The following is a 20,577-nucleotide window of genomic DNA, read 5'->3' on the forward strand; positions in this document are numbered from 1 at the left end:
TCCCTCTCAGATTTGCCAACTAGCTCCACCTTCTGGGGACTGGATATGCTTATTAACTGAGGTTGAGAAGTTCCAGTGTGAGTAAGGAGTAGGAGATTTTTGTAAAAGTTAATCAGAAATTACAAAAGTAATTAAGTTTTGGAAAACTTAATCACACAAAGGTTGTCTTCTTTACTAGTGACCCGTGCAACTCTATATTCTATAATCATTTATATTCTCTCAGTTGCTAGGATAAGGTTTTCTACAAACTTACCATTTTTATTGTTTACCAAAAAGCCAAATACATATGTAAGTAAGGCTCTGCATCCTTTGGGACATTAAGTACTCAGTAGGATTTATTTTTAATAAATTTAGTGTGAATGTTCTTTAATAAAAAAATGGCCTCGAGAATTTCAAATCTTTTAATTCCTTTTTAATGCAACTATTACAGACAAAAATTGCTTATGTTAGTAAATTAATAAGTTAGTATTCCAAAGATGTAACCTCCCCTCAAAAACTGTTGTGAGAAAATTATCTTGAAGCTTCCACAAGGTATGTGCAAATTTGGAAAATCACAACAGAAGGTGGTTATCAGTTGTTTACTGCCAACCTGGAACGCTGTATGGAGGAGAATCCACTTACATTTGTTCTGAGTCCGGTATATTTCAGTATTTTTATTGCTGATTTGCCTTATGAAATATGGATGATGCTTATAAAATTTGCAGATGCTTAAAGCTGGGAGAGGTTTTAAGCACTGTGGGAGCAGGATTATAATGGATCCTGGTGAAATGGAGCACTGAAATATTAGGGTGCAGTTCAGCAGGAGAAATACAAAGTTATGTTCCTGAAGAAACAGAAATCCACAGGGCAGATGGTCTGGTTACGTGGCAGCTCAGTAAAAACAGATCTAAATATTATGTGATTTGTGGCCAGTATGTGACCCCTCTATTCATAAAGTTAATGAATGGTTTGGGTTGGAAGGGACCTTAAATTGCATCTCATTCCAACCCATCTGCAGCAGTTGGGCAGGGGCACCTTCCACTAGACCTGGTTGCTCAATGCCCTGTTCAGCCTGGCCTTGACAACTTCCAGGGATGGGGCATCCATGGCTGCTCCGGGCAACCTGTGCCAGTCCCTCATCACCCTCACTGTGAAGAATTTTGTCCTAATATCCAATCTAAACCTACTCCCTTTAAATGTGAATCTGTTCCCCCTTCTCCTGTCTGTACGTGCTCTTCTTTTATGAAAAAGGCTGTCAGAAATGCTCTTAGCTGTATCCACACAATCTGAAATTGTAATAGCAGGTTCAAGAAGTTAGGTTAGTTCTAGAAATTCTGCTTTCTCTACTCAAATCGGAGTATTTGCCACATCCTTGGCTGTGTCTGTATCTGTATCCAGCTCTCCCTTCCCACAGAAGAGGAACAGATGCCTGTTTGCTGTACCTTCAAGTCTACTTTAAAATGACCAAGTATAATCTTTTTCATTATTTGCTCAAGTAAGAAGCAGCCAACAAACTCTATTCTTACCACATACAGCCCTGCTTATTGGTTCAGTGTGCATTATATCTTTTATGCTTATTTTGCTGCTGTTGCTTTTATTGGCATGTGTTTATTGATTAAATTAATAAATGATTGTAATTTAACTTGAAAGGAGAGTTTAGATTGCCTGGTTTGTCTACACTGACTTCCAGTACATCACTCCTTTTTGTTTACCTTATTTCTAAACTCGTCTGTTTTTTGCAGCAGCCTCTGGTTGTCCTTTGCTTTTATTCCCTAGAATATACACCCCAGTTAGTCCTTGTTATATTCTTCCCATGAAGAGGGGAAATCAAGTTTTTTCATCAGCTTAAGAAGATTAAGCTCTAAATCTTGGTAGCTCTGCTATGCAAGCTCTCAATTTTTCCAGCAGTCTCTTTAAACATGTACACCAGACCTTGGCACGCAGTGTGTCATCACTCTGTTAGTCAATGACATGTATAAATCACCTCTTTTTGCTGGAGCTTTTACCTGGGAGTGGCTTATGATCTGCTTTGTCAGGATGACACTTTGGAACTGCTGTTTTCCAGGGAATGCTTTCTCGGTCTGTATTACTCATGGTTAAAAGGTATGACAGTGTTAAAAAACATGTTGTCTGACCACAAAGACAATAAAGGAGCTCAGGTTGTTCTCTGTGCCAGCTCTGTCCTTTTCCCCTTTTTCCGCTCCTTGCTTTCTGTAATTTCTCACAGTTTTCAAAGTTCTCTCCAGTCTTCTTGAATACAGTTTTATTCATTTATGTGCTTTTCTGGAGCTCAACCAAATTGACTGGCAACAGGCAGCTGTGTCTTCCTGCCTAAAGAACTTCCTCAGTACTAAAGAGGCCTAACTCAGAATGCTATCTGACACAACATGCTGCTGTCTTGCACCTAATTACAACAGATTTTAATTATCATTGATTCTTAATTATGCTAAGAAAATATGAGCCAGTTATGGACTGTATTAAGTCAGTTGCATTCCCAATTTTTAAATAGATTCTTCTACATTGTTGATTTCTCTCATTTTAAACTATACAATGAAACTGAGATATAGATTCTGAAAGAGGGGGATTTATTTGTTTTTATTATTTGCTCAATTTAGGGGGTAGGCAAAGCCATATGCAACTACAATGCAGTGTAGTTGCATTTACAATTTTATTTTAATAAATTTTATGTATTTATTTATAAATATAATTATTATATATCCTTTATATAATACATATAATTTATATAATGATATATAATTTAGATTTTAATATATTATTTATCATTTATTTCTTAATAAATAAATACATTTTGCATTTTACAATTTTGATTTTTATTAAATCGTGTAAAATTCAGGAACAGCTGTGATTTTTAGGCAAGTTTGTGTAAGGTATTCTGATTTTCCTCCATTCCTAGTGATCACTGTATAATTTGTAATGTATTAAGGAATCACATTTTTCAAGCATTTCCCTAGGGGTTTTTTTTCTGATATTCCTCACATGTAGTTTAACAGAGCAAAACATGTTTCAAAATAGTTCTACATCTCTGTGATAGAAATTGCTAAAAATTAGTTCAATGTCTCTAAATACTTAAGGACAACAATATAGAGAGAAGCTAAAAAAAAAAAGACCATGATCTGAAGCTCATTATATTTCCAGCTTCTACATTAAGCGGGTGATACCCTTGCAGATACCTATTTGTTATTATGGTTTGTCCTCCAGCACCCATTTCTTCTGAAATAAATGGTTATTCTCCCTGGTTTTGCATTTTTGATGCTACTTCATTTCTTGCATAGCCAGTTGTAAGTCCTGGGAAGAACAAGAGATCATCTCCACTGTATTTATCTTTATGTGCTAAATGAGGTTTTATGTGTTTCCATGTCTACTCTGTTTATGACACTTAAATACAAGTTTTACAGAGATGCTGGGACTATTAAAAAAAGCCATTGTTTCACAGTGAAGTTGGATTCAGACCAGGGATTTAACCCCAGTCCCAGTGGTAAGATGGTGTTCTACTTATAAGCATGTTCTCCAGTGGCATTTCTGGTCCCACAATGGTTTGGAGAGTGCTGCGGGGTTGCTTTAAAGGGAAGGGTGATCTGTACAGCCACTGCAGCTGTCCTTCCTCAGGGAAAAGGGTTTTTCACTACAAGTTTTCCACTTTGGAACAGATGACCTGTTTTGTTCTAGGTGATTGGTATGAGCAGCTGTACCCGCTGGTGATTACACTGAAGGACTGCATGGGAGAGGTGGTGACCAGGGCCAAACAATCCATGGCATTTGTCCTGCTCCAGGAACTTGCCTGTGGTTTGCCCCAGTGCTTGATGCTGACCCTAAGAAGAGACATCGTCTTTAGCCAAGCAGTACGTTGTCTTGTGTCACTTCCTTCCTTCTGTTGATGTAATTACAAGCATACTGTTCTTGCCAGTATTTGTGGGTTTTTTTGTTATCTTTTTCCAATTTGACACAACTTTTTCATTTATTTTCCATGATATTCACCTAAATATTCTATAATGTGATAGGAAACTAAGTAGTAAATAGAAATCCATAGTACTTCTATCACTGAGTCAGAGAAGCAGGTCTGCAATGGACTGGAAAAGTTGCCTAATCTCACCTTGCACAAAGAAAGATCCAGAAATCTATTTTTAGACTTCCTAGATTATATAATTCTCAAGTCTAGCTTTGAATATATCTTGCTGATATTCAGAATCACAGAATAGGTAGGATTAAGTGGACCTCTGGAAGTCATCCAGTCCAACCCCGCTGCCAAGGCAGGGTGACCTAGAGCAGGTGACACAGGAACACACCCAGGTGGGGTTGGAATGTATCCAGAGAGGGAGACTCCAAGACGTCCTTGGTCAGCCTGTTCCAGGGCTCTGCTACCCTCAGTGTAAAGTTCTTCCTCACATTGAGGTGGAATGTCTTGTTTTAGTTCATGGTCTTTGCTCCTATTATTATGAATTAATATTATTATGAGCAATTATAATGAATATATAATGAAATCATGTATATAGTCACTAAACAGAAATACCTATATTCCTTTCTCAAATATGTAGGTGTTACCTCTATACATTGTGTATAATGATAGCAAGCCTCATTTTAACTGTTTGTCTTGTAACGGTACATCTCTTAATTGCATATGTTTTAATTATCTTTACAGCTTGCTGGATTGGTCTGTGGATTTGTAATCAAATTGCACACAGGTTTACATGATCAAGGATTTTTACAACAGCTTCATACTGTTGGATTGCTTGTGCAATATGAAGGACTCCTTAGTACATATAGTAAGTATTGTTCTTTGACAAAGTTCCTTCTGTATCCAACCCAGAAGTTTACCCAGAAGTTCTTATTTTAACCTCTGCTCTGTTTCCAGTCATTTTGCTTGTTGAATCAAATATTGTCCTTATGAGACAGTAGACTTGCACATTAATAGCACAGCTGAAGTCATTGATACTATGTTGTCAATTCTGCAGCAAAAATTATTGATCTGTTTCATTCTGAGTTCCTCAGAGAACACGACCTGCTAATTGTTCCATGCAGACCTGACCCAAAATATCAGGTTTCTAAAGCTAATCCAAACAACAGATTTAAACAGTTGTTGCCTCTATCAGACTTGGCTCTGGTCACCAGTGCTGATAATGTGAAGATAGTCTGAAAACTGTTTAATTCATAGTTTGTTATTGATGACATTATTTGATAGGTATCAAAAAAGAAATTTGGAGGGAGAAATTGCCTTATGTTCCAAACTTTGAACTAGATCTAATGGAATCATTCCCCAAATCAGAGATTTTGACCAAAGTAGAGGAATTTAGCATTTCTGCAGCTTTTCAATGCAGTTGCTCACTTTGAGATCTCTAGGTTTTGCATGATGCTCATTGTTATCTCAAAACCTTTGTCCTCCATCACCAGGACAGCCTTTTAAACACTTTCAGAATAGACAAAAATGGCTTTTCTGAGTTATTCTATGCCCATATAGAGCAGGCTAATTTTCAGAGTTGCTTAATCCTCATAGTTACTGTTTAGGCCACAGAAATGTCAGCAGTTCTAGAAATCAGTCTGGTTTTATGTTGGTTACTCTAATGTGGATTTAGAACTGTGATTTTTAGATGCACAGACTGGAAAATATAATCCTCATATTGCTTTACTCTAACCTATACAGTGACTGATTTGCCAACTCTGTTAATAATCCCTTTAATCTTTTCATGTAGGTGAAGAAGCAGGGATGCTAGAAGACATGGCTGTGGGCATTTCAGATTTGCAGAAAGTAATGTTTAAAGTAATTGAAGCCAAATCAGAAGATTTTTTGCCTATTATAACTGGAAGGCGGTAAGAATTTTTTTTCCTGGAGCCCAGGAAACAAAGCTATAGTTTTAATCTGTAGCCCATGAAACCCAGCCAATGGTTTTCTTGTTGCTGAATTCTATTTTATGGAAAGTGCAGTAGTTTAACTTTTCAGAAGGTGAAGTAGTAGGCATTTTAAAGGTTAGTATGCTCTGGGTTACTCTCCTGATAAAAAGCTAAAAGTTCCAGTTACTAATACAAATTAATCAGAACAATGTCTGTATTGTGCAGAGCTGCTGGTGCATTGTTCACACACAGATACTGACTCCTAGAAGGTGACAAGGTCATAATTTACATATGTTGCCTCTAACTGAGAACCCTTGGTTTTGAATGTCCAGAATTTGTATTTCAGTGTGAGAAATGAAACTGCAATTCCAAGATATACGCCTTGATTGTTTTTAAGATGGAAACAAAAAAAACTCAGATGCCAGTTAGCGTTCAAAACTTAGTGGTCACTTTTAAAAAGGGAAACTTTTTTTAGCTGCTGAAAATCACACGGGACATATGCAGTCTCAGAAATCCTTGCACAAAATCACTTATACTTTATGAATCCCACGTAAGTACTGCTGAATATCAGGACATAAACTGCAATACTTCATTAATTTTGGCTATTTGAGGGTTAACAAGATTGGAATGAATTTTTCATTATTATTATTCTGGTCTGAAGCTCCAAATGTTTTCACTTTTGCCTTCCTTAATAGTATCATTATTCTTAAGATGACTGTAAATTAAATTCAGCTAAAACCAGCAACTTTTAGAAAATATATCTTTCCTCTGAAGGGGGCTTTCACCACTGATTTACTTAATTATTCTGTATGACTCACTCTCATCATATGGGCTTTCTGAGAAAGGATTGAAATAAATAACAGGAAGGCTGGAGTATGATAGGCAACACATTGGGAATAATTGAGAATAATTATGATATGTGGATAAAGCAGAAGAAATGCATTCTTTGTAAATCACAGCAGTCAAAAATCCTGAAAAAGCCAGCATCTACATTTACTGTCTTGCTGCTATTGCTGTTGCACCAGGAGGTCCTGGATTTAAAGGAGACCTGAGCTTTCAGCTGCCTCAGGCATTCTGGATTGATGCAGCAGTCAGTGTCAGAAGAGCTACAGCCCATGATTGCTGTACTGTACTTACCGGCAGATATTCATTGGATGGGATTGGTATCGAAAAAAATAAAATCTATAAGGCTTATGTGGAGGAGTCCCTGTCTTCTTAGAGCTGTGGTGGGACTGCTCCTATCAGGCAGCATTGGAAGTCAACCATAAAAAGAGAAGATGGTGAAAAACCTAGGTATTTCCTAATAATTTTTTAAGAAACTTTCATTTTTTGGTTCAGTTTGGTTGTTATATGGTGTGGCTCAATAAATGAGACTAAAAGATTGTAGAAACGCAAGACAGAAAATTGAGATACAAATTCTTATCTTGAAGCATATTCACTTGTAATTGTTTTTTCTAGGGAAGTATTTAAGCCTGAGATTCTGTGTGCAAATGAATCAAACAAATTAATCCAAAGTGTGTGGCACTGTCTAGCAGTGCATTGACCTGCTGGTGTTGGTAGCTGACACTGGCCACCTGGGAGGTGAAGTTCTGTTTAAGAACTCACATTCTTTTATTAGAGGCCAAAATATGCACTTTTCAAACATTCTTTACAGAATCACAGAATCACACAATATTTTGAATTGGAATGGAATCAACAGGCATCATCAAGTCCAGCTCCTGGCCCTGCACAGGACATCCCAAGAATCACACCCAGTGCCTGAGAGCTTTGTTCAAATGCTTCTTGAACTCTGTAAGTCTTGGTGCTGTGACCACTTCCCTGGGGAGCCTGTTCAACCTGCTCAACCACTCTTGGGCTGAGAAAACTTTTCCTGACATCCAACCTAAACCTCCCCTTACACAGCTTCAGGCTGTTTCTTCAAGTGCTGTCTCAGCTCACTGGAGAGATCAGTGCCCGCCCCTCTGCTTCACCTCCTGATAAAGTTATAACCACACTGAGGTCTCCCCTCAGTCTCCTCCAGGCTGGACAAACCAAGTGGCCTCAGCCACTCCTCATACAACTTCCCCTCAAGGCCTTCACCATCCTCATGGCCCTCCTTTAGACCCTCTCTAATGGCTTAATGCCTGTTTTATATTGTGGCACCCGTAACTGCCCCCAGCACTTGAGGTGAGGCTGCCCCAGTGCAGAGCAGAGCGGGACAATCCCCTCCCTTGCCCACCTGGCGATGCTGTCCCTGATGCCCCCCAGGACAGGGTTGGCTCTCCTGGCTCCCAGGGCACTGCTGACTCACATTCAACTTTCCATAGACCAGGACCCCCAGGTCCCTTTGCACAGTGCTACTCTCCAGCCTCTCATTCCACAGTCTGTCCCTACATCCAGGATTGTCCCATTCCAGATGCAGAATCTGGCCCTTCACTTGTTTAACTTTCTACAACTGATGATTGCCCATCTCTCTAATTTGTTGAGGTCTCTGCAGGTCTTCTCTGCCCTCAAGGAAGTTGACAACTCCTCCCAATTTACTGTCATCAGCAAACTTACTTAGCATTCCTTTGAGTCCTGCATCCAGGTCATTAATGAAGCTGTTGAAGAGCACAGGGCCACTGATGGAGCCTGGTAGAACCCCACTAGTGACTGGACACCAGCCTGATGTCACCCCATTCCCTATAATCCTTTGTGCTTGACCCAAAAGCCAGTTGCTCACCCATTGCATAACACGGTTATCTAGCTGTGTGCTGGACATTTTGTCCAGAAGGATACTGTGACAGACTGTATAAAAAGCTTTGCTGAACTCCAAAAAAGGTTGGATCTAATGGCTTTCCTAGATCAACTAGGTGGGTTCATTTGATAGAATGCATCTCAGAAAGCTGACAGTATCCTGAGCTACATCACAAGCAGTGTGGCCAGCAGGTAAAGGGAGATGGCCTTCCTTCTCTATTCTACTCTCATGTGACCCCATCTCCAGTGTTGTGTGGAGCTCTGAGACCTCACATAAGAAGGATATGGACCTACTGGAGTCCAGAGGACTTAATGAAGATGATCAGAGGGCTGGAGCATTTCCCATGGAGACAGGCTGAGAGACTTGGGGTTTTTCAGCTTGGGGAAGACAAGGCTCTTGGGAGACCTTAGAGCATCTTCCAGTATCAAATGGGGCTACAAGAGAACTGAAGAGGGATATTTTACAAGGGCATGGAGAGACAGGACAAGGGGAAATGTATTCAAACTAAAAAGGTTTAGGTTATATGTTAGGAGGAAATTCTTTGCTGTCGGGTGGTGAGGAACTGAAACAGATTGCACTATGAAGTTGCTGATGCCTCATCCCTGGAAGTGTTCATGACCAGGCTGGATGGGGCTCTGAGCAACATGGTCTAGCGAAAGGTGTCCCTGCCCATGGCAGAGGAGTTGAAATTAGATGATCTTTAAGGTCCTTTCCAATCCAAAGGACTCTATGATTGTGCATATGAACTTTGAGGTATCACAATCTCTTACACCATGTTTTCAAGAAGGCCCAAAACTGGACTAGCACTTAAGTGATCTAAAACATTGCATTCAGCTTAAAGAAGAGTTGGGTAAAGAACCTCCAAGCTAAGTTGCTGTGACTGACCATGTGTGCTTTTTTTTTTCTTTTACAAAGCAAAGTCCATGCAAATGACTTGTTTTGGGCTTACTGCAGTGGGCAAAAGGTGTGCAATTTCAGCCAACTGAAAACAGCTGCAGGACCCATGACCCCCAGCCAAGTGGGGGGTAGCTTGTAGAAGCCTTCTGATAGGAATAGAAGTGTTTGTATATTTTCATATGTGATGATAACAAATACTAGAGAATAATGCAAAGAAAGGGATTTTTTTAAGCAGTCCTGTTTAGGCAAATCATATACATTTAAATATTTAAGACCTAAATTTATACAATTTCTTCTTAAATAGATGAAGATTTATTATTTAGTCTCTTAAAACATGTTTGGTTTCTCCACTCTGTTTTCCTGAAAGGTCATTTAATGTTAAAAATTATGTACTGATTTTTCCATCTCATTGGAAAAAGTTGTACCCACCTAATCCATCTCCTGCCAAAATCACCTAATAGCTCTGCACTGAATCTAGCCATGAAAGCAAGAAAGCATATGACAATAAAATTTATTGTGATATATCTTTTTCTTCTCTAAGTAGAATCATAGACCTGTAAGTTCTTTGGCAAACTGATGTCAAACAAGTCCTCCAGATTTCAGTACCTTGGATTGTTTCTTTTATTTTGCCTCCACTTGACTTCAGCACTATTCCTGGACTTTCTAGACAGCTCTGTCATAGCTTTATAGCCCTTTCCTTCCATCATCAGAAATGCATTGTTTTCATTGTGAAATTGATAACAGCCTTTCTAAAGTTACCAAGGGTTATCTCTGAGACTTCAAAAATTAATTTGAAAAAAAAAAAAAGTCTGATTATTATGATACTAATTTATCATGCCTAAAGATCAGAATTTCTCAGTGTTTTTTCACATGCAGAGATTTGTAGTGATTTTGGGAGTGAAATGTAACAATGCAGTGATTTGGTGGCATTTTGGTTCTGTAGCATATGCTCTTTGAATTAGACTAAACCAACATGTCTCCTCAAGCTCATCAAAGCACTCCATCACAGGAGTGTTCTGGTAGCACTTGACAGCAGCCAGGAGGGCTCTCAGGTAGGCTGAGAATTGTTGCTTCTTTGCAGAGGTCATGGGAACCACATTCTTTACTATCCTTTTTTCTAACTGTCCATTTCTTTCACATAGGTGAATTAAGTAAACAAAACACAAACTTACTTGATAATCAGAACTATTTTGGTTTTCCACCCCCGTCGCAGAGACATATATTCTCCATTCAGGACTGATACTCCCTCTCAGTGGGGAACATTTGGCATTTGTTCAAAGATTGCATGCCAGCTCTACCCTGTATTAAGCAGATGCTGCTGCCCTTGCTGAATGCAATTATATTTCAGTCACAGGTCTGCACCAGATCCATTTTACTTTGTTCTCTGATATATGAGCAGTATAAAGTTTAAACATGACCACTGGCTCTTCCAAGTGGAACCTGCTTTTCCAAACACTTGAGCTGGTGCCAGTTGTCTCTCAAACTTGCCAAAGGTATCAGAGCTACTGCAGAAACTGACCTTTTTCTTCAAGGTTTTCTCACCCGAATTCTCCATGTGGGTAATCCAGATGGCATTTTTATTTGTTAGCAAGTATGTGATTGAAGAGCTAGAGGGACTTCATGACTATTTGAATAGGTGCAGACAATTATCTATCTTAAATTTACATACAAAACCTGTGTGACTTCCTTGGCCTGACTTCTGTAGACAGGATAGATCTTCCTTCCCTTCTGTTGCTGTAATACCCCTTGTTGCTAGTGTCAGATTCTAAATGTTTTCTGCAGGAGTGAAAATTTCAGCCTCCATTATCAGTCAGCCCTCTCTGATTAAAATAGCAGATCCTGGAAACAAATGGGTTTCCTTCTAGTCTGTTCCTGTTTTTTTATTTAGATTGATTGCTCTAACAATGAAAAGAAAGCTAATAAAACCTAAGTTGATATCATCCCATTGTTTCTGTTGTGGAGTCAAGCATCAGTTCTCAAAGGCAGGTGAAATCCAGCTTGGGGCTTCCATGTGATCAGAATTTGGCCTGGCAGCCAGAGTAGCACATTTTTCATAAAGTCAGACCAAACACAAATATAAGCCCAGAACTGCTATATATCATATCCCTTCTCCTAAAACAGGATTCATATTTGTGTAATGAGCCTTCAGTTACTATTTTCACAGAGACAATTTTGTTATTGGTGATGCTTTCTACCCCTAGGGAGAAAATCAAACCACTGAAGAAAAATTGAGTTTTTCTTTGGGGTTTTGTGAAAGGTTTTTGCTCATACTACTTTTAGATACCAGATCAAGTTGTGAAGTAAATTTTTGTAATTCAGCAAGATGCATTTTAAGAGTTGAGGTATTCTTATTGATATTTGGGTAGCAGAGGTCTTTTTTGCTGTTTTTATTCTTAGTTCTATTTTTACTTCAGTAAAGAAGTCAGTTTATATATAGTTATACCTGCTTTTCTTCATATAGCTTGTTTATGCTCTTAAAACAAGCAAGCTGAATCATCCATTTTTATGGTTCAATTAAAGGAAAAAGGGAAGGATTTGTAAATCTACACATTCTCTATAATTTAGGAAGAATATTTTAAGCAAACCAATCAAGAGCCCCATCCTTATTCTTGTTTTTATTTTTCCTAGTGAACATTACATTATAGAGGTCCAGCTTCCAGCAAAGATGTTTGAGCTGCTACCACAGGAGATTAAAGAAGGAAAGCTGCTTCACATGTATCCAGTGCTCTTTAATGTTGGAATCAATGAACAGCAAACACTGGCAGAGAGGTAAGAAAAAGTCATGTTTCATTATCTGTCCAAGTACTCCATGCTGGTACAGGATATCTCTCAGGATTAGAAATAAATCCTGTTTGTCATTTGCCTTTGAACCATCTCACATTGACTCAGTGTGTATTTTAAAAGGTATTAAAGGAAACAAACACAAGGTATGAAGCAGTGCAGAACAATGGAAAAGTCTAGATGAAGATAGGACCATAAGCAGGTTTCATTTCACGGAGTCAGTAACATGTTTCTCTTGGATACAGATGCAAAATGGATTTCAGTTTTCACAGATGTAGAATTTTATTTGTACGCAGTACTTTGAAATTCTCAAACAAGAGTGTGAAAATTCAGAATTCTTATATCTTAAAGATGGGGTTGAAGAGTCTGGACAAGTCATAAGTTAGAGAAATTTTCTCCGCCTTTTAGGGCTTTTTTCCAGAGTCATGGAGTGGTAGTTAATAATAAGGAATGCATTAGTAGTATGTTTGCAGAAACATGAAGGCTGATACGGTTCTGACGTGTTATTAGTACTCCTCTGCAACAGATTGCTGGAAACTAATTAGTTGATATAATAATAGTCAAAGTTTCAGCAGCGTATTAATTTTCTCTTCCAAGAGAAGAGTATCTGTTGGTCATGTTAAATTACTACATTTGTGCAGTGCTAAAACTGCAAGGTAGAAGTCAAGATGCCAACACAGCTATTTTTTAAATTTTTTTTCTTTTAGCTGCTTTTACTAACAGAGCATCCAAAATACTTATCTTTAAGTTGTGTTTGCTATGAGCCAAAAGCTTATAGCAAAAGTGTAGCTGTAGTAATAGAGGGTGACAGTGACAATCTTTAACCTGGACAACAGGCAAGAGGTTAAGCACCACAGGAGTTTCACTTCCCACTCTTTGTAGACAGCGAAGTAAAATCAGTCTTTTAGAGAAGACTACTAAAGAATGCCATCAGGTGGCTTTGTGAATGTTTATGGGAGACTTCTCCAAGCTGAGTGGTGATACATGAGAAATTTTAGGCAGAAAATTGAAATGGCAGACTGAATCAAAAAACAGTAAAAAAATGGCCTTTTACTGGTGAGAGAGTTGGATGGTTGGTTAGAGAACTTGGGAACTTCTTGAAAATGAAAACAGATTATTCTTGATGACATGAAGAGGAAAGCGCTGAGAGGAGTGACATGGCCAAAGTCATAATGTGCAAAACTAACAAAATCAGTAATGACAGTTTTGAGTGGGACACTCATTTTTCAAAATAAGAGATAAGGCATAATGTGGTAACCAAGAAACAAGCTGGTGAGAGCTTACAGGTGTGGGATAGGCAGAAAGTACTGAGTATTGCAAATGTTCTGAAGAAAAATTTGGCAAGGTTTAGAAATAGCCTGATCACCTGGAGGCTTGTAGAGTAGTTGGTATGAAAAGGTGCCTGGCTTGCAGGGGAAGTGGCAGGATGTATTGTTCCCTGTGCACAAAGAAAGTCATGAGAGAAAATGTAATACCCACATATCTATAAATATGGATATGTACTAATATCTACCAAGCAAACCAATTTAATGCAGAATCAGATTTTCTGTGTGGAGTTACAGTCTGCTTCAAAATATTGCTTAACTCCTAAAGTTAGACATTTGTTTTTGAGACTAAAAACACTGCACATGATTTTTGGTGAAAAATATGGGGAGTTTTGTGGGATAAAAAACATGAGAATATAAAAACATTTTTGTGGCAAATTTCTAGGAGATGTTACTCTATTACATAAAAAAGATACCTTTGTTTTTTGATAGAATACACTTGAGAATATTTCTGATTTAAAAGAAACATTCTCATGTGACAGTGCAGCAGTGGCTACTGAGGAAGAAGCCAAGTCTTCTCCCTTTGGCCCATTGAAATATTTGCTTCCCTTGTTTATTTGCAGTTTATTTTGTATCTTCTGATCTGTGTCCCCTTCTCTCTACCTGAGTTTCTCACCCACCAGCCTATGCCTCTCTTTTGGTACTCCTCCATTTCCATTTCAAAGCTGTTCTAAAGATGAATTGCAAAAACTTGTCCCTACCTACCCAGGGAACATTCCTGTCTTTACAATCATATCTCCCGTAGTACCATGAGATTTATCTTCTTGGCATGTGAAATGTGGCTGTGTAGAAATCTTGATTTCAGAAAGAAAAATGTTTGTTTATGTATCTGTAGTTAGTTTGTAGATAAGCTTCTCTTCCACCTTGTGTCACTTCCATATTGTCCAGCTCTTACAGAAATTAATATGCTTAAGCAACAGCAGCACTAAGTGATGGAGGAATTGGTGTTGGAGTTGGTGCCTATGGTCCCATTTGGAATTCCCCCAAAGTGCCTTTCCATTTACTCAGGATTTGTGAGGGCAAAAAGAATAAGTGCTTTATTGCATGTTTGTAAATTGATTGCTTTGTTAATAAATTTTTGGAAGAATTATCCATCAGTGACAACCTTGTTTCCAAAAATCAGTTCCAACGCATATGAGAACTTAACTAGTGCATGTTTGACAAAATCTAATACATTGAGCACTATAAAACAAGTAATACAAAATCAAAGTTATTTATTTATGCAAAGAAATAATTATGAAGGATAATTTATCTTTGTTTTGGATTGTGGGTTTTGGTTTTTTCATAATTTATTGTCTATTTTCATAGGTTTGGAGATACCACTTTGCAGGAAAACATTAACCAGGAAAATTTAGAACTTCTCAAAGAATATTACAAGTTATTTATGGAAAAAATGCCTCCTGATTGTGAGTACAAAATAATGAGATGTCCAGATGGCTTTGAAAAGCTTTGATGGATAAAAGGTTATAAGACAGTAATATTAGCAGAATTCCTTAACTTGTTCCATAAATGTAAACATTTTGTATCTGTACACAGACCTGCTGATCTCAAGAGTGATTTCAGGTCCAATGCCACAGCTGAAGCTACAGAGAGAATGAAACAGAGGAATGATGAACTGAACAGCTATTTTAAGTTATTAATGTAATACGTTTCTTAATATTTCAAGTAGAGGACAGTCTGTACCTAACTGTATTGGTACAGAAATACTTGGTGGGAAATTCCATCAGCTTCAGTCATTCCCTCTGCTCTTGTTCTGAAAATGTGTTGAGGTTTGGTGAACCACTGAGAAATCTGCAGATGCAAATACAAGCAATGAACCGTATCATCATGATATTAATAACAAGGTTTAGAATACAAGGCCTTTAGAATAGGCCCTGTATTCCATTTTTATAGAAATTTCGTATCATAAACAAAAACATTACTGTGCTGTTACTCTGATTACCAAAAGCAAGGACTGAAAAGATGCTTGCATCAATCTAATCCTGTTAAAGTAATTTTCATGCCCAATCTATTAGTCCCCAATGTTGCGGATTGTTTAACAGCCTGTTTTTTAAATCCTGTGTAAAGCTTTGGTACATCATTGTGTATGAATACATGTTTATCTCTTATATCAGGATAATTTTAATTTGTCAATAATTTTGACAGAAACAAAAGCTCTCTTCCTAAGCGGTGGGCAGGATGCCCATCCATCCACCCACAGACCTAGTATTTCTAGGATATCTACAGTGAAAGTCATACAACAAGTTGGGTAATTAATTTAGAAGATTCTTGCACTGAAAATATCATCTAAAAACTAACTTCATCCAGATTAGGACTAAGGTAGATCTCATAAATGGATTTGATTATATAAAAGCAAAAATTTGCATGCAGATAGTATTGGCTGCTTTTCATTAACAGAGTTTAAACTTGTACTGCCTTCCTGTATGATTATTAGTGAGCCACACAGCTCCTGGACTTCTTCCAGACTGTACAAGCTTTTGAGAACTAGTCTTGTCTAATTCACCATGTCTTTTCTGGATATTGTAACCTTCTTGCTTTTTTCTCTACCTTTAAGAACTGAGTCTCTTCTTTATACAAATTTTCATGGAACACAAAGCACCTTTTGGCTCCACTGCCCTTCTCAGTAGATCGCTGCCACTATATGTATGGAATCACTCTTTTGCCTTAGAGAAATGTAGCTTTTAAACCAGCCCCCTGGGAAAAAGTGAAGCTCTTAAACTTGTTCATTTTGGGGAGGACTTTAATCCCTCCCCTTTTCCCCCACTTCTGGAAGACAAACCTCTATATAAGGCTGGCAGCAGCCCTGGTGCTGGGGCCAAGTGAGAGGCATTCAGTGTTGATGACTCCTTGATGGCTTTGTCCCATCCTTCCAGATAATTCCCTGTAGTGCCAAATCTGTGCTACAAAATAAATGCAGGACTGTCTTCCAAAAGCTGTTAGTTCCAAACAGTGCTCATAAAGCTGAGCAGAATTTGAGGACTCACAGCCCTGTTTGCCAGGCTTTTGCATCCACCCTTGGCAGCCTCCCTTGTCTGCTTCTTCATTCATATATTTCCTTTCAAAGAATTCAATTTTCCACTCCCAGAAAGGTATTGCCACCTTTGCTATTAGTTTTCCTCTTGTGTCTGTATTTCCCCTTGCCAATAATATTCTTGCTTGTAGCTAAGCATACACTGACTTTCTATCTTCTTTAAGATGAACATACACTTTATTATTTACCCATTTCTTAACCTCTTAAATTATTTCAGCAGAAACTGAAAGTAAGAGTGTGCTCCCAGAAAGGTTCCTACCAAAAGTGCTGACCAAATATAGCCCTGGTTGAGGCACCAAAGTAGTACTGCTCTTATAGAAATGCTAAGGGTAGTAAGGGTCCAAAAATGTAAGATTGTTGTTCAGTAATACATAATTTACTGAAAACAAGACTGTTTGGTACTTCCAGGCTCCTCCCCCTTATAATCTATGAGCCTGATTTGATAGTTTAGTACTGTGGGGGACCCAAAGAGTTTAAGTAATTGATCATTTCCAGTTAAGGTGCAACTCATTTGGCAGTACTATAAGTTAGGAGACTCTTGCTATACCTGTGGTGAAGTCATCCCTCTGAGATGTAGCATTTTCTGCTGTGAACCAAAGGAAAGCTGCCTGGAAGCAATAAAATGCTTAATAATACATTAGCATAATCTCAAATCATCCTTGTCATTGTGTGGTTTGTGTTTTAAAGAAACAGATGCAGCCATAAGTGTAATACTCTAGCAGAGTGTGATGTGTGTTTATGTGTTCTGCATTATCTAAGTGTACAATCAGATTTTGTAATATACAGTTAAAATAATCCACATTAAGATTATTGCAAAACTAGTTTGGATGTACTTTTCCCTCCCTTTTTTGTGGTTTTTTGTGGTTTTTTTTTGCTGGTCTGTTTTTAGTGAATTTTTTTAGACAGCACAGTATGAATGAACTTAGTTCTTTTTGAATATATTTAAATTACTTCTTACTATGAATCATGGATAAGGGAAACAACAGAATTTATTTGATATAAAATGTAAAAGCCTATTGATAAGAGGGATCATTCCAACTTGGATCACATTAGGAGAATGGATATTGACGTCCATTAATACCTCCATAATTTTTACTTTTTCAATTGAGTATAAGTCTTTGGGTTGATTTTGGGGCCTGGGCTATGGGGACTTTTTCTCTCACTGGATGGACAATTTACATTCTCTGCTTGAAGAAACTGTGTCCATTGATCTATTTAGTTTCACTTTGTTTCACTTGATTCTGAGCCCTTTTTATGGTCAAAACTATAATTAAAATTCTTTTTACTTCACCACCATGAGAAGAAATCATTTCAGAAAACAGATTCTGCTTGTTTCTATTGATTTTCAAAGCTAGTGAAGATAAATGTAGGATTAGGAAAAACCCTCCTATATATATACATATGAAACAGAGGGGGAAGTTAAATTGCCTACTCTTGAATTTTTGCTAGAGATGTAGGATGAATTAAATTTCAGCTTAGATGCCATACCCAGAACAAGCAAGTAAAATTTTGGATTTTAAGTAAACCTGAAATTATTTTCTACTTCACAATAAAGCCTCATTTAATTTCAAACTGAGAAATATGCTTTGTTACTTTTTAGAGGGGATACTTAGTGCTGTTTAACCTTTATGTTACATTATATAAAAAATGAAGGCACATTTCAAAACAAAAATTAGATGTTTCAATTTGAAAACAAAACCAAAATTTTTGACTTTAAAATAAAAAAATCATCCCATCAAAGCAGATTGTAATACACGCAGGGTTTTTTTCTGATTTCCACTGAATGTCTGTAATAGCTGATGAACAGAACTACAGCAGAAATTTGATTTTGGTTTTCACCATCCATTTATAAGATAAAGGTTGAAGATATGTTAAATTTCCACATGAAGATCTTAGGGAGGACAACCTAATACTCAGAAAGGCATAAGGTTTGCTTATTCCTTAAATATTTAGCTGGTTATTTCCATCTTGTGTTCCCAAACAAGGCTGTAAATAATAGACCTGTTCTTCACCATGAGTCAGGACAACTATATCACCAACCTTATCAACTTTATCATCCTTTTTTTCCAGGTTTACCACATTTTCAAGAACAAAATGATTTAAAGGGATTGCTAGAAAGTCTTCATCAAAATATCCAGGCCAAAAAGAGAAAGAATGTAGAAATAATGTGGCTGGCTGCAACGGTAAGCTCTCTTGTTTCAAAGAAATAAATGAACTAATGATGAACTAATTTTTATAAGCCTGCTGATATTGTAAGTGCAATGGATTTTAAGGATATGATTGGAGAACTCACTGGTTAAAGGAGCCAGATGTGCTGAAATGGTTTTCTAATATAGTCACTCATTCCATTCATAAATTTATCTCTTCATCCTCCACTTAAAATGCAGACAATTTATTTTTCTCACTTTTTAAACTGGTAGAACCTGCTAGAATTTGGGTGATTTGTTTCATATTCATTCTTTGATAATATAAAATTACTCAAAATAATTTCCTTTTTTTAGTGTCCTTGAGGTATGATGTGGGCCATGGTTGCTTGCTCTGGCTTTTTTTTTTTTTGCTATTGCTGCATTTGACTTTTGATTTACTGTAATTGAATTAATTTCACAAATAGCTGTTGCAAAAGACATGCAAAGAACAGACAATCAGACACAGGAAAAACAAAGAAAATTATCTAACAATGATTAATACTTCACTTTTTCCTCATAATTCCTTTCTGTTTCCCAATTATGTGGGGTTTGCACATACATACTAAAAAAAAAAGGCCAGGAAAACAACTCTTAGATGTTTATAAAGAGCTCAAGCTCTGAATGTGAAATTCAGCTGGGTAGTTGTCTTGTATTTAGAAAAGTACCCTTGATATCTCTGCCGTCTTATACCAGCAGGGAGTTTTTTGTATCTACTGAAAGTGAAGCAAGGCTTTGTGTTTTGGGAGACTTTCATATGTAAATACCCTTCAAGGCAAATAAATATTTGATGCAAAATTATTAATAACATTTATTATATTATAATTATTTATAACATTTTCCATTACTTTTTATTAACAGCAGGGAGCAGACATATATCTTTGTATTAATAACACTGCTGTAAGTTTCATATTACTAATAACATTTTGCCATGTGGTTAATAAATATTATCACATGCTATTGCAGTATAAATCTTTTGTAAGTAAAAATATAAGTTTTTGTTGCAGTACCAGTCCTGCAATTACTATGAAACACTTCTTTTAAAAAAGTAAAAGATAAAGTATAAAATACTAAAAAGTAAAAGATACAGTATAAAATGAGTTACAAAGAATGTGCTAAATCTTTGGATATAGAAAGTTGTATTTTACCATCTATTCAGAGTTCCCTGAAAATAATTTCATCAGTAAAATGCATTCTTAGGGCATACAAAGTGTTCCAGGTTTTTTGTTCACTGAATTCTATTTCTCTTTAGGTTTCCCTACTTTAACTTTCTGAAATGTGTATTTCTGGTTCCAATGATCTACACACTGTTGTAGAATGTTCCATTTATTTCTTGAAAAAGATGTAAGAATAAAACTTTGTCAGTGCAGTAGCTGTGCAGTATCATTTTTTTATTGCAGTAGGTATGTGAGATTCCACATATATATCTGTACCTGCATGTAATCCCTGATATAATTGGACTGTGAGAATAAATCCAATAGACTATATGTTCTTCTCCTCCTGTGTCTTCCCTACATCAGAGCCGATCACTCATCCAGAATAATTACCTGGATTTTTACTTCATTTTTGTCATGATTTTTTGTATTTTTAATTTTTTTTAGGACTCGTTCATGTCTAATAGTCCGTATGACTCATGGACTTCCAGAGATACTAGTGTAAAGAGAATTAATCTCTTCAATTAAACAGTTAAGGTCATTCACACCATTATTTAAGAAAATTGTCATATAGTACTTTATTTAAATCCCAGTGCAACTGTTCAAATTTTTTAAACAGATTTAACTTCTAAAATTTTAAATTATACAATGAAAGAAACACTTATAG

At 37.0% G+C, this 20,577-nt stretch overlaps 1 protein-coding gene across 14 annotated transcripts in view; it reads left to right on the top strand.

Moving 5' to 3' along the window:
* Positions 1 to 20,577, top strand: part of INPP4B (inositol polyphosphate-4-phosphatase type II B) — a 322,017-nt gene that overhangs the window by 266,769 nt on the left and 34,671 nt on the right. For 13 of the 14 annotated variants that reach the window (XM_088056200.1, XM_088056198.1, XM_088056203.1 and 10 more), the window contains 6 exons: positions 3,667 to 3,839; positions 4,637 to 4,760; positions 5,685 to 5,802; positions 12,065 to 12,205; positions 14,851 to 14,948; positions 18,644 to 18,756. In XM_088056200.1, coding sequence (XP_087912326.1) covers positions 3,667 to 3,839; positions 4,637 to 4,760; positions 5,685 to 5,802; positions 12,065 to 12,205; positions 14,851 to 14,948; positions 18,644 to 18,756 — 767 coding nt within the window. Of the gene's footprint in view, positions 1 to 3,666; positions 3,840 to 4,636; positions 4,761 to 5,684; positions 5,803 to 7,477; positions 7,615 to 12,064; positions 12,206 to 14,850; positions 14,949 to 18,643; positions 18,757 to 20,577 lie in introns of those variants that run through there. The other variant, XR_015772647.1, reaches the window with a different exon arrangement.

The sequence above is a fragment of the Pseudopodoces humilis genome, chromosome 6, assembly GCF_049639895.1.
Source record: "Pseudopodoces humilis isolate 2021_Gansu_Grassland_sample_001 chromosome 6, ASM4963989v1, whole genome shotgun sequence".
Lineage (NCBI taxonomy): Eukaryota > Metazoa > Chordata > Aves > Passeriformes > Paridae > Pseudopodoces > Pseudopodoces humilis.